Source organism: Eleutherodactylus coqui, chromosome 4 (genome assembly GCF_035609145.1).
Source record: "Eleutherodactylus coqui strain aEleCoq1 chromosome 4, aEleCoq1.hap1, whole genome shotgun sequence".
NCBI lineage: Eukaryota > Metazoa > Chordata > Amphibia > Anura > Eleutherodactylidae > Eleutherodactylus > Eleutherodactylus coqui.
Window position 1 is genome coordinate 257,120,598 of NC_089840.1, and position 15,327 is coordinate 257,135,924.

The 15,327-nt window shown below is 45.6% G+C and overlaps 1 protein-coding gene across 2 annotated transcripts in view; it reads left to right on the forward strand.

Annotated features, from left to right (window-relative positions):
- DOCK1 (dedicator of cytokinesis 1) overlaps nucleotides 1–15,327 on the forward strand; it is a 364,042-nt gene that overhangs the window by 241,796 nt on the left and 106,919 nt on the right. For both annotated transcript variants that reach the window (XM_066601145.1, XM_066601146.1), the window contains exon 30: nucleotides 11,259–11,337. In XM_066601145.1, coding sequence (XP_066457242.1) covers nucleotides 11,259–11,337 — 79 coding nt within the window. The remainder of the gene's footprint in view (nucleotides 1–11,258; nucleotides 11,338–15,327) is intronic.

Consider the following 15,327-nt stretch of genomic DNA (forward strand, 5'->3'; position numbering starts at 1 on the left):
CCCATCCACCAATGTCTGTCAGCGCACCGTCCAGCCGTCGCTAGTGCAAGTGTTGGAGCGCAAGTACGCCGCCACGCACCCGCACGCTCAAGCGTTAAACGTGCACATAGCCAAATTTATCAGCCTGGAGATGCTGCCGTATAGGGTTGTGGAAACGGAGGCTTTCAAAGGTATGATGGCGGCGGCGGCCCCGCGCTACTCAGTTCCCAGTCACCACTACTTTTCCCGATGTGCCGTCCCAGCCCTGCACGACCACGTCTCCCGCAACATTGTACGCACCCTCACCAACGCGGTTACTGCCAAGGTCCACTTAACAACGGACACGTGGACAAGCACAGGCGGGCAGGGCCACTATATCTCCCTGACGGCACATTGGGTGAATTTAGTGGAGGCTGGGACAGAGTCAGAGCCTGGGACCGCTCACGTCCTACCCACCCCCAGAATTGCGGGCCCCAGCTCGGTGGTGGTATCTGCGGCGATGTATGCTTCCTCCACTAAACCACCCTCCTCCTCCTCCGCAACCTCTGTCTCGCAATCAAGATGTGTCAGCAGCAGCACGTCGGCAGCAGTCGGTGTCGCGCGGCGTGGCAGCACAGCGGTGGGCAAGCGTCAGCAGGCCGTGCTGAAACTACACAGCTTAGGAGATAAGAGGCACACGGCCCACGAACTGCTGCAGGGTCTGACAGAGCAGACCGACCGCTGGCTTGCACCGCTGAGCCTCCAACCGGGCATGGTCGTGTGTGACAACGGCCGTAACCTGGTGGCGGCTCTGCAGCTCGGCAGCCTCACGCACGTGCCATGCCTGGCCCACGTCTTTAATTTGGTGGTTCAGCGCTTTCTGAAAAGTTACCCACGCTTGTCAGACCTGCTCGGAAAAGTGCGTCGGCTCTGCGCACATTTCCGCAAGTCCCACACGGACGCTGCCACCCTGCAGCATCGATTTAATCTGCGAGTGCACCGACTGCTGTGCGACTTGCCGACATGGTGGAACTCTACGCTTCAATGTTGGCCAGGCTCTATGAGCAGCATAGAGCTATAGTGGAATACCAACTCCAACATGGGCGGCGCAGTGGGAGTCAGCCTCCTCAATTCTTTACAGAAGAGTGGGCCTGGTTGGCAGACATCTGCCAGGTCCTTGGAAACTTTGAGGAGTCTACCCAGATGGTGACCGGGGATGCTGCAATCATTAGCGTCACCATTCCTCTGCTATGCCTCTTGAGAAATTCCCTGCAAAGCATAAAGGCAGACGCTTTGCGCTCGGAAACAGAGCCGGGGGAAGACAGTATGTCGCTGGATAGTCAGAGCACCCTCCTGTCTATATCTCAGCGCGTTGAGGAGGAGGAGGAGCATGAGAAGGATGAGGAGGAGGGGGAAGAGACTGCTTGGCCCACTGCTGAGGGTACCCATGCTGCTTGCCTGTCATCCTTTCAGCGTGTATGGCCTGAGGAGGAGGAGGAGGATCTTGAAAGTGATCTTCCTAGTGAGGACAGCCATGTGTTGCATACAGGTACCCTGGCACACATGGCGGACTTCATGTTAGGATGCCTTTCTCGTGACCCTCGCGTTACACGCATTCTGGCCACTATGGATTACTGGGTGTACACACTGCTCGACCCACGGTATAAGGAGAACCTTTCCACTCTGATACCCGAAGAGGAAAGGGGTTCGAGAGTGATGCTATACCACAGGACCCTGGCGGACAAGCTGATGGTAAAATTCCCATCCGACAGCGCTAGTGGCAGAAGGCGCACTTCCGAGGGCCAGGTAGCAGGGGAGGCGCGGAGATCAGGCAGCATGTACAGCACAGGCAGGGGAACACTCTCTAAGGCCTTTGACAGCTTTCTGGCTCCCCAGCAAGACTGTGTCACCGCTCCCCAGTCAAGGCTGAGTCGGCGGGAGCACTGTAAAAGGATGCTGAGGGAGTACGTAGCCGATCGCACGACCGTCCTCCGTGACGCCTCTGCCCCCTACAACTACTGGGTGTCGAAGCTGGACACGTGGCCTGAACTCGCGCTGTATGCCCTGGAGGTGCTTGCTTGTCCTGCGGCTAGCGTCTTGTCAGAGAGGGTGTTTAGTGCGGCTGGGGGAATCATCACAGATAAGCGTACCCGCCTGTCAACCGACAGTGCCGACAGGCTTACACTCATCAAGATGAACAAAGCCTGGATTTCCCCAGACTTCTCTTCTCCATCAGCGGACAGCAGCGATACCTAAACAATACGTAGGCTGCACCCGCGGATGGAAGCATCGTTCTCTATCACCATCAAAAACAGGGACATTTTTGCTTCATCAATCTGTGTATAATATTCATCCTCCTCCTCCTGCTCCTCCTCCTGAAACCTCACGTAATCACGCCGAACGAGCAATTTTTCTTAGGCCCACAAGGCTCAGTCATATAATTTTTGTAAACAATTTTTATACGTTTCAATGCTCATTAAAGCGTTGAAACTTTCACCTGAACCAATTTTTATTTTAACTGGGCTGCCTCCAGGCCTAGTTACAAATTAAGCCACATTAACCAAAGCGATTTAATGGGTTTCACCTGCCCTCTTGGTTAGGCATGGGCAATTTTTCTGAGGTACATTAGTACTGTTGGTACACCAATTTTTTGGGGCCCTCGCCTACAGTGTAATCCAATTAATTTTTTGCCCACCTGCATTACAGCTGACGTTACCTCAGCTGTGCTGGGCACTGCAATGGGATATATTTATGTACCGCCGGTGGGTTCCAGGGAGCCACCCATGCTGTCGGTCCACACGGAGTTGGAACTGCATGTGTCCACTTCTAAAGAACCCCAGTCTGACTGGGGCATGCAGTGTGGGCCGAAGCCCACCTGCATTAAACATGACATTACCTCAGCTGTGTTGGGCAATGCAATGGGGTATATTTATGTGCCGCCGTTGGCTTCCTGGCACCCACCCATGCTGTCGGTCCACAGGGACTTCACAATAGGGAGTTGTACCTGCCTGTGTCTATGAATTAAAAACCCCGGTCAGGTTGGGGCATGCAGTGTGGGCCGAAGCCCACCTGCATTTAATCTGACGTTAGCTCTGCTGTCCAGGGCAGTGCAATGGGATACATTTATGTACAGCCGGTGGGTTCCAGGGAGCCACCCATGCTGTGGGTGCACACGGAATTCCCATTGCGGAGTTGTACCTGCCTGTGACTATTTATAAAAAAACGCGGTCTGACTGGGGCATGCAGACATCTTGACAGAATGAATAGTGTGTGGCACATAGGTTCCCCATTGCTATGCTCACGTGTGCAGCTCCTGATGGCGGTGGCACAGGATTATATTTCTTACTGCTTTTGTACAGCATTGTGGGCTATCGCCCTGCCCCTTTTAAAGAGGGTCGCTGCCTAGCCGTGCCAACCCTCTGCAGTGTGTGCCTGCGGTTTCTCCTCATGGCAGACGCACTTATAAATAGACATGAGGGTGGCGTGGCATGAGGGCAGCTGAAGGCTGCGCAGGGACACTTTGGTGTGTGCTGTGGACACTGGGTCGTGCGGGGGGCAGCATGTAACCCAGGAGAAGTGGCAGCAGAGTGTCATGCAGGCAGTGATTGTGCTTTGTTGGAGGTAGTGTGGTGCTTAGCTAAGGTATGCATTGCTAATGAGGGCTTTTCAGAAGTAAAAATTGTTGGGAGGGGGGGGCCGACTCTTGCCGCTATTGTGGCTTAATAGTGGGACCTGGGAACTTGAGATGCAGCCCAACATGTAGCCCCTCGCCTGCCCTATTCGTTGCTGTGTCGTTCCCATCAATTTCTTGAATTGCCCAGATTTTCACAAATGGAAACCTTAGCAAGCATCGGCGATATACAAAAATGCTCGGGTCGCCCATTGACTTCAATGGGGTTCGTTATTCGAAACGAACCCTCGAGCATCGCAACATTTTCGTCCCGAGTAACGAGCACCCGAGCATTTTGGTGCTCGCTCATCTCTAATCGTTACGGATGCGTCAATACCAAATATGTGCCATTTAAATTTTTTTTTACCTTTTTCTTACACTAATATGAGGAAAAGCATAAAAAAGGGGGTTTTTGTAAAAAATTTTTTACATTTTTCTTTTCTGCACATTTTTATTATCTTTTTTTTAAACCATCTTTGTCCCTCTGGGGGTCTTAAAGCACAGCACTGAAGATTACTGTGATAAGGCATGGCAGGACTTCTGTGCTGCCAAACCTTATCGCTTATACAGCGATCATAGGCTCTGGCAATAGAGGACACTGGTATCTGACGTCCTGTTGCCATGACAACCAGCCGATCTCTCTGCGATTATATCGCTAGAGCCTGGCAACTTCACAGAGGGAGCGCGCTCCCTCTGTGAACCCTTCCCATGCTGCGATCTAGATGGATTGTGGCAGGGAAGGCGTTAACAGCAGGGGCGCATCTCTGATGCACCCCCGCTGCTGCAGCCGGAGGCCGGCTATGACTGACAGCCGCGCTATCCCTATGACATAAGGGTACTTCATTTTGTGGGAAGTACCCCGCTCCCATGACATAACCTTAGTCATGGGGAGGGAAGGGGTTATTGAATACTTGCGAGATTAAATTGCATTGTTGACTCTTATTTAAAAAACCTGCCGTGTGGGGCGTGACATGGTGATAATTAACCTGCCACTGAAGGGGTTAAAATAAACAGGGGCTCTTGAAGGAGTCGACTTTCAGCTGCCTTTTAACGGTATCTATCTGTGGAAAATGCACTGCCATCGCTTCATTGCCGTGGGAAAAGAAACCAGGGATGGGGGAATAGGACCCCGTTTTGGGGATCGGTGGAGGTTCCAGTCAATGGGTGAAAACTTGGAATTACAGCCACTAACTGGAATACCCTTTTATATTTAGTTTTATGGTAACCCTTTAAATGGAGCCTGTCACCTCCGAACACCACCATAAACTAAGTTATGGTACAGTTTAAGAAGGTCACAGGGAAGCGGGGAATGTAGTTTTTTAAACTTGTTCGCTCCCTGGTTCCTCTAGTGAAGTCCACACGCGGCACGAAAATCTGACTCTCTTCAGACTGCTGTGCAGATACTCTACCATAAAAGTCTATGGAGAGTTTATGGTGTTATTCGGTGATGACCGGTTCCTTTTAATGAGGGGGGCTTTTCATTTTTGTTTTGTTTTTTTTTCTCTGCAATTTAAAAAAAAATTCATAACTTTAATTTTTCTGTCAACATGAGTTGCATTTTTCAATGGTACTATTTAATTACCATGTAATGTACTGAAAAACTTCAAAAAAATGTCTTAGTGGAGCTCTTTTTGACAGTTTCAGCCAGTCTGATGATGCTACGTCACAGGCTGCTGCAGACGATCAGACCTCAGCAGTCGATCACTGGTATCTGTGATTGGCTGCAGCAGCTTGTGACTCTTCACTCACAGGCTGATTGTGTGTGGCAGTAAAGCTGCAGAAATCCAGAATGGGTGAGAATAGGCTAGTTTTATTATTTTTGAGCGTGGCCATCTGGATTTAAAAAGTAAAAATTTAAAGCCTGGAAAAAAACCTTTATAGCTTGGTAATGTATGCTGGGCATCCTCAGATGGCTATGTGATCTCCGTTTTGACCAGCTCTGATCTGCCTGGAGTTATGGGTCTATCTGCGTGATTCTGTTATACAGGTTGCAGCCATTCCGATCAGTTACTGATGATGATCACAAGCTCCTGTCATACCGTTATAATAGAGGAGATCATAACTCATCCTCCTGACTTTATATATGTTGTCTGTAACGTATTTAGAAGACTATAGGAGCTAATGATAAACTGCCGCCATGCAGAAAGAAATGGTATAGCTGTGCTGATGGGTCATGGGATTGATGTGAAAGTGAAACCAAGATCCTTCAAAATCAAGATGATGCCTGATAAGCATCAGACAGGGGCTGCACTGCATGGAAGTGGCTGTAATACACAGAGTAGACCTCCAGAGTGTGACAGGCAATCAGGTGAGGGATGGGGGGGGAGGGCAAAGATGGAAAATGTGTTTTCACTGGAGTGGCCCTTTAATTTAACTAGACTTGAACTGAAAACCCCTGAAAGGCACCATGCCGGTTACTGCTGGAGCTAACAGATGAGTCTCATGTATATTACCTTGAAAATCTCGTTCAGATTCACATTTTCAATGCAACGTCCATGGTGGAAGAAAACCTGATTTAGATGGGCTTCATGTCCACTTAGTCAGATGAGGCTTTAAAGTGATGGAATTTCTGTTGCTCTGATTACTTTCCCTTGATGAACTCTTTCATCTTGGTACATGCCTTGTTAGATATTAACAAAATCAACCCTGCATGCGCTTGATTTACCTATGGTGCCCCTAAGGGTGCTATTACAGGAGCGCCGCTAGCGCTCCTGTAATAGCACTAATTGCTGGGTCAGCCTGGCAATTGTCAGGAAAACGGGAGCACAAGCCCAGCCGCTAGCACTCGTGTAATAGTATCCCAAATCTTGATTGAATAATTAGACCCATGTTATCGGACATGGTACTACTATATTGCATATGATTAGTGTATTTTGTGAAATTTTTAATCTTCTCTTCCGCAACTTAATGTCTAACGGTGATCTATAATTGCTGAAAACGCCATCCCAAACATTACTGACCAGGACACACGACCATAATACACTTCTACTATACAGGGGGCAGTCAAAGATTCTGATCCAGCGCTATATCTCAGTACTGTTGTCCTATGGTGAAATAATAGTAGTGTACTTGTATAGGAAGGCATGGATGCGCTACATGATGGCATGGCGCACCCTGGGGGCACCGGAACATTGATTGAATTTCGTGTTGTGGCCCCTGTAAGAGAGAGAGAATAAAATCTATGCATGAAGCTTTACGACAGTGCAGTCCGGGGCTGATGATGTTATTGCCAGACCGGTGAAGAGCCAAATCAGTGCAGATGCAATGCAAATTACTACCTTAGTAAGAGCGCGACCCAATCAGAGGACATGTGAACGTGGGGGTTGGAATTTCATGATCGCTTTTTTGGATGTGTGTTCATGTGTGGATGATTTCCTGATGATCTGCCCCTATCGTAGGAGTCGGAGGCCACTTTGAGAACGCTTTCCTTACTACAGCGGTCCACAGCACTTAGAGAGACGCGGACATCAGATTTCTGCTTCTCACAGGCTGCTCTTCAACTTTACAATTGGGTTTTACTCTCCATCTCTTACAGGAGCCACAACACAAAATTGAAATCAATGTTTTAGGGCCCTGTGTCCATACAATCATGTAGCACATGTGTGTCTTCATATTCACATACTCTATTGTTTTTCACTACACCCTGTACATAGAACAGCATAACCTCCAACATGACCGACCACATGACCATAACACAATACTATTTTACGCTTTATAAAGAAAACTACTACCCGCAAGATGACTGACCACTGGACATGACCGTAATACAATTCTACTAATACGTTATACATGAAGCACTTACAACCCAAACATAACCCAACCACTGAAGACCTCCTTAAAGCATCTATACTGTCTCTAGCCAAAATGTTTCCCAGGACTGAAAGAGGGTAATATTACCGGCCATCCTCCATTTGTGCTGTAGGGTCACCGATTCCCGGCATTTCTCTTTGGTCTTCAAGATGGTCGTGGCACTTAAACATTGGTGTGGCTTTTCTCTGCATTGGAGACACTGTAGGTTGCACTGATTGCCAGTGTTAGCAATGAGCAATCCCAAAGCAAGATGAAGTATCGGTAGCGACAGCAGGGCTGCAGACATCTAGAAGGACTGAAGAAGGGTCAAGAACTTGCGGGAGACACTGTAGGTTGCTCTGATTGCCAGTGTTAGCAATGAGCAATCCCAAAGCAAGGTGAAGTATCGGTAGCGACAGCAGGGCTGCAGACATCTAGAAGGACTGAAGAAGGGTCAAGAACTTGCTGGATTCATGCACAAACAGAGGACGGCAGTTGATATTACTCCTCCCCCACCCCTTTCCCTAAGGTTCGAACACAAATCATGTCTCTAGAACGAGAGGTTTGATTTAATACAATACAATGCTGTTACACTCTATACATAGAACGCTACACCTCCGAACACAACCGGAAAACTAGGCAGGGGCTAAATACAATTCTGTTACACTCCGTGCAGAAGTAAGGCCAGTTGTGGGTCGAGTGATGCTAAAAGCTATGGACTTTGTCAGGCCATAAATTTCTTGGTACAATCTATTGACTGTCCTTGGAAGTTCGTCACTGTACAGACAAAAACAGAAATGCCCTGAAGCTTGACCAGAATTGAAGGGTTTCAATATGTTTCTTTCCAAGCGCTTAAGCATCCGTCAGTGATTGTTAGTCTGTTGTGTCTATCATTGCTCCTGGGATTAGCAGGAGGTGTCCGGAGAAGCCATCGTACGACCTACAGGCCGTGCGGAAGTAATTCCATCAGTGCAGTCCTGCGCTCTTCAGTAACAGAAGAGCTTGTTAATATGGCTGTGGACAGTATTCTTGTCCCCAACTCCTCGTGATGTGACAGGCCAATATGCACAGATACTAGTGCCGTCTCTTGATTAATAGCGTTAATTAGACTTCACTGAAATAATGAAGCTTGTTAAAATACAGATCAATACTTAGCAATTTGAATAGTAGCTACAATTTCACATTTGGTTGTGCCGTGTGCATTGGGCCTGTCATCTGTAAAAGTCGATTAAAAAGAAGTGGTCCAAGTATGGAAATAGGTTCTCGGAGGTTTTAAAGGGGTATTTCCACCTCTTGTTTTGTTTTAGCAAATTTAAAGTCATTCTTTTGCATAATCAAAGGTTATGCAAAACTATGTTGACAATCTTCCTAATTAGTGAGTTATTCAAGCCGGTCCAGTGTACACGGGGGCATACAATAAGGCAAACAGCTGTGCAATCTTCATAGATAATGGGTTGTACTATAGAGCTCGTGGACTATAAATGTGCCATTGTCCTAGGATGCCACCTGTGCCATTAGTCAGTTCATGAAATTTCTGATCGGCTAGATCAGCCCCGATTACTATAATTGTGAAGCAGAAGAAGTACCTATGAGTAACAACCGCTTAGCCACAAAGTGGTAGACCATGAAAGCTCACAGAGCACGGCCACCAAGTGCTGAAAACCTGGTGTGAAAAACTCTTATCCTGTTGCATTACTTACTACAGAGATCAAGAATGTCTCTGGAAGCGACATCAACAAGCCTAAGATCACCATGCACAATGCCAAGTGTTGGCTGGAGGGGTGTAAAGCATGCTATCGTTAGACCGTGAAGGGGGGCAAAGGTTTTCTCTAAAGCAGTAAATCACATTTTATTAACTGGCAGTCTGATGCATAAATCTGGGTATGGCAGATGCCCGGAGAATGCTACCTACTAAAATTTATAGTGCCCACTTGTAGAAGAGGGTAAACTGGATGGTATAGGTTGGCTTTCTAGGCTGTGTCCTTGTGTTTCAGAGTAAGATTTATGCTACAGCATACAAAAACCTTTCAGACAATCGTCACTTCCAACTTTACAGTAAAATTTTGGTGAAGAGCCCTTTTTCTGTCCCATCATGACTACACTCCTGTGCACAAAGTAAGGTCCACACAGACATTGGATGATGGTTCATCTAGAACTTTGGGGATGAATTTAAACATTTATTGTGATCCAGACCTTCTCAGCCAAAATTGGCACTTAACCTCTCAAACACTCTTTTGGCTCAGTAGGAATACATTCCCACAGACACGCTGCAAAATCTTATGGAAAGCTTTGCTGAAATTGGAATACTCCTTTAGCTATTAATGGTTCGAGAAAAACATTTTTAATTAATTAAAAAAAAAAAAGTAAACATTTTTGTGGTAGCTTTTTTTTTTTCTACATTAAAGTTGGCCCAACTCGCCAATTGCAGGTGTATGCAGGCCTCCCGACAGTCCCACAAAGGGAAGTATCTGACAAGTTGGATTCCAAGAAGCGAAGTACTTTGTTGCTTTAAAAGAATAGCCTAATACTAGCCATGAACATTACACTGTGATTGTCCAACAATCCAAGCAGGAACATACCAGATGAAACTGGCAGACTAGGAACAACGTTTCTGCTAGATATATCTGCTTGAAACCCTTACCCAATCTTGTTTTGCCACCAGGTCCAAGGTCCTTGTGACTTCTGTGCAGTCCCTCACCATCTTTTGTAGGCTACAGCACAGAAGAAGAGGTATTGCCCAGCCTTGGACTTCTCAGTTCACCCAACATGTACTCGTAAGACGAGGGTTCTCACCGCAGAACATCTTGACGGGGGTTGCAAGCTATAGTGATGCAGGGGATTGGTGGCTGTAGTCAGTGTCAGGGGAAATTCAGTGACATCCCTCCCAGCTCCTGGCAGGTAAATGGCACTATGGGCGGTCAGGGAATCTGTTTTTAAAGAAAAAAAAATGGACTTCCTAAAGTTCGTACAAAATAGCATAATTGCCCGTATTTGGTCGATCATGGTATACACTTCCAGTTTCTTCTGTGGTTGACTCAAACTTTCCATTCAGGCCAATCGTATTGGCAGATAGAAGTCCGTCATCAGCCATCATGGACGATAGTTTGCACTAATTTTTCAACTAACCGAAAAATTATTGACCAACGTTTCTCTCATGTATGGTCACCTTCTGGCTTATTACCCTCTTCTATCCTTTCCTCATTACAGTAAATGCACATTACTCCGAGCTGAGTAGGCACTTTTATGGGGGTGTCCAGAGAATTAGCTGTTAGTTGAATGAGCGTTCACCCAACAGCTAGCAAACATTTAGGGTCAGTTCTAAAATTATGCCTAGTCTACCTCCTGAGGTTTCAAAGGGGTAACTATCCATTCTTTAGATGTTAGCATCACTCTAAGGTTGTGATCTTGAGATGAGACGCCCTTAATGTTGTTCCACCTTTTATTCTGAGACCGCTCATAATAGAAAATATAATGACCTGCAGTCTAATATCTGTGATTTTTTGGTAATTAAGCAGGCTAATTGGCTCCTACCTCCACGATAGCAGTTATCTTTTCCATTATTTCATTCCTTGGACTGAAATAATTATCGCTATTGATTATATTCTTCAGCTACTACCGTATTACCGTGGCCAGAGACAAGCCGCTATATACAGTGCTGCTGAGATCATTACAATGCATGAGTGGCTCTGCTGCCATGACTGATGCAGAAAGCTAATGGAGAAGATTGTGCGAAAGAGTCAGTGACTGTAGGGTTAACATATAGACATTCTTATATTTCTTGTGTAGGTAAACAGTACATTTGCACATGTCAATAACCATGTCATTTTCTTTCATATTGCAGAGTATTCTTACGGGCCATCAATCAGTATGCAGACATGCTAAACAAAAAGTTTTTGGACCAAGCAAACTTTGAACTGCAGGTAAGAGACTATACTTTGATTCCAGATAGTCCTTTATAAGTCATTGAGCAGGACTGTTAGTGTTTAGGCATCCTTTTACAATGTCAACCGAAGGTGAACATTCATTGTAGCGATGGACTCTTCAGGTACTCATCAATAGGCTACAATCCAACCACCAAATGTGCCATAAAAACATTTGCAAAATCGGGAAACTAACTTGAGGGTTTCTACATTTTTCTTCTTTGACTTAATGAAAGGGGGGAAAAACAAGCTCTCGTTGTTTCTCTCCTGGTTTAAAGGTATTTTCTGAAAGTAGCTACAAAAATTTTAGGCCCAAGAATGGTGTAAAATGAAAAAATAAGCCACTCTCCTTAAGTGGCGTCCCATCTATCACAGAAGTCTCTGCCTCTTTGATTCCAGAAGAAGCTGTGACTGTCACATAGTATGTAAGACCAAAAAAAGACACCTGTTCAGCCTATTTTTCCCCCTAATGTTGATCCAAAGTAAGGCAAATAAAAAAATGACCACTCAGCCAAGCACAAGCTGCAGTGGACATGTGCCAGTCATAGCAGAATCATTACTGAGGCCTTTTGAGTAGTTGAGTGGTCATGTACACAATGAATAGCACCAACCCAACTGCCACAGCTTGTTCAGGGATCGGAACAATGGGGATCAAGAAGCTCAACTAGGTGAAGACTAAACTTGACAAGATGAATGTGCCTAGAAAACGCCTTTAAAATTATGCATATTTGTCAGATGGCACACGCCACATTTCTCAGTCAATCGGAGCGCTACTCTGCACTGATGCAAAGCAACACCCCTCGAACAAAGTCTACAGATTTGTGCCTCAGGTTCGATCGATAACCCAATTCATGTTTCAAGGCACTTTAGAAGGTCAGACGTTGATTTTATAGGTTAGCCATCCAACTGAGATACTACTGTGGTGGGGGGGGGGGATACCTATTTCTGTAGGTATCTCCGGCACACTAGTGTTAGGGCAAATAAATGTATTTGCTGTACGATATGCTTTTGGCGTCCAAATTCAATTAGAGGATTAGCCGAGCGCGGAAAATAACTCTCACCAAAGCACCAATTCATGTGATCAAAGTTATCTCTTTATTGATTGACAGGCAGCAGTTTTTATAGAGGCACATGCTTCAATTACAATAATTCAAATCTATTATTCATTTATTACCGTTGGTTGATAAAACATAAACACAATATGAATATGCAAGATAAGGAATTTAAAATGCCAGGCAAGTGCAGAAGAATCACATGTGATTATCTTCTCAGATCACAAAAGTACAGCAATTCTAAGCAATAAGTTGTTTAGAGAGACTATTCTGGAACATACGCAAACAGCGAGAAACCTGCTGGCCAGTCCGAATGCTACATAGCTATCTCCTGCAGCTCTGGCCTCCGTTATTCACTCAAGGCTTTTTGAGTAACTATTTAATATCTCTAAATCCTTAAGAAACAGGACAAATTAATATAATGAAAAGAGGCATACAAATGGCTACACATAGGATAGAACATGGAGTCATATTCATTTCACGAACACTAGCTTATTTTGGGGCCGTGTGCTGTCTGTGTAATTCCATGGACAGTACACGGCCTCATTATAGCCTATGGGGCTATAAACATGAAATATCTCATGACGTGTCCTATTCCTGTCATGGATGAGAAATAGGACATTTCAGTGTCCGTGTATATCAAACAGCAGACGGACCGGTGTCTGTATGGCGTCCAATGCGAGTTGCGCCCGAGTCGCTCAGATTCGACTCGCCGTTACAGGTAGTATGCACCTAAGCTTATACAGATGATTTACCTCGGTTGCCTCTCAGTGTTGAGTTCCATCCAGTAAGTGATATAATTGTGTAGTGGATCCACTGCATTGATCTTGGTATTTACCCTCTGCACATTAAACTATGGACTCGGTGCACTTGTGTTCCCACTACAGTTTGTGCAGACGTGTCCAGAAACGAGTTTCTCCTGCCTCTCAGCAGCCGTATCGCTTTCCTTAATGCCTTATCAAATCAAACATGTGGAGGTTGCATAGTGCAGAATTGCTGAGAACACAGCTTGCGTACAGCAAAGAGGTGTCTGGCAAACGGAAGACTTCAAACGTACAGCAGCTTTTTCCTTGCTCACTTGGTAAAGAGAACACATTGCACTACGGGGAGCTGTTAAATAGTAAACAGTTCTCTTCTTGTTTTTTTGTGCTGATCTGAAGGAAAATAATCCAATCAAGCCAAGAGATTGTGTATTCTATCTGCCGGCTGTGCACATGGTGTAGTCACAGTGTACCTGCCAATAGGTTAATACAAAAATGTGCATTGTAACTAGATGTTTAACACCAGACACTACAGCTACTGCATCAACTTTATAATCGGGCTTGTGTGGCAAAACATGTCCTACATTATCTCAGAGCCATAACCTAGCGCCAATGGGATCATTGTATCACTGTGGTAAGATAATTTGTTCAGATAGTTATCTGAAGCTTTAGGAAAGCTATTACCTTAACACAACACATCTCTTAGTAAGAGCTCCCACCCATGGACCGATATTTGCTGTGGAATCTGCGGCGGGCGTCCGCACCAAATAGTGCCCATAGCATGCTATGGGAAATCGGTTCTTCCTGCACACTGCCGAAAACCGTTTACACCTTCTGCAAGCAGAGGAAAAATCGCAGCATACTTGGATTCCGCGTGGATGGCTTCCATTGAAGTCAATGGAAGCCGTCCGATCCACAGCCTGTCCGCAATCATATCGCAAGTGCCTAGCGATGAGACTGGAAAAGCAAGAGTTAAAAAAATAAATAAAACTGTACTGAGCATGGCCGACGGCTCGCAGTGCGGACCATCCTCAGTACAGAAGAAAACGAAAGTAAGCAGGTAAGCGTGGGCGCTGCTGCCGCTAGGGCCGGACTTCATATGCGGAATTCAGTTTTGCAGGAGCCCTAAAGCTACTGGAAGGGTAAACTGTGACACAGAACATTATCTCAAAATGTTGAGTCAAGTTAAATTTGGCTGTTTCTGTAGATGTCCTGATCTGCCTAAATATCCCTTTGCTGGATAGTACAGGATTTGCTCCATGCATTATATAAAGTGTGCAAAAGTATAACACATAATGCAGAATAGAAATAAGAAAGGGAGTAACATTTCTGAAGGAAGAAAATCTGTAATGGGGTTAGCCTACAAAATCACACCAATTAAAGGCCACTCCAGCAAAAACACATTTTTCCATCTCCGCGCCACTTAGGTGATTGCCTGCCACACCCTGGACCTCTCCCCTGTATAATGTACTCCCTTCCATGTAGTGCAGCCTTCTGTCTGATTCTTATCAAGCACCATCTTGATGCTGAGATTTTTTTCCTGCTCACTTTCTCTCTATTTTACTAGCACTCACATGACCAGCTAGAACCTGTACCATCTCCGCCTGCTGTGAGGACACTGCCCTTACTTATCTGTTTTCTGTATTCACCCAAATAAACTACAGACCATAATTATACAGGAGAGTGAGCCGTGATCTTCTTCATTACAGCTGCGTGACAAGAGCCTCCAATAATCAGCAGTATCTGTTATAGGAGTCCCCACCCTCCCATGTAGAGCTTGTGTGGTAGAGTCCGTATAATATCACATAGGAATTATGCTAACTAAAAAAATGATTTTTATTTTTTTTTGAGAGAACATTAACCCTTTCCAATCCACTCTCTGACATCTAAAGACATTCTGATTGAAGGCTGTACAGCTCCAATGTCGGAAGACGTCCGGCAGGGTATTCGTACTGTAGATTACTGGCCACTCTGTTGTCGGGGGCCTCTCCAGCATGTCACATACCGCAGTACTGGCTCTAGCCAGCAGATGGCACCATTGTATAATGGCAGAAAGAGAAAGCCCCCTAGGAAAACCCTGAATCCAAAATTGATCACATGACCCATCTGAAGAGTAGATAGAATTACTAAAGTATGTAGTACTAGCCAACATATATACAGGGAAGGGTAGTTGTGTA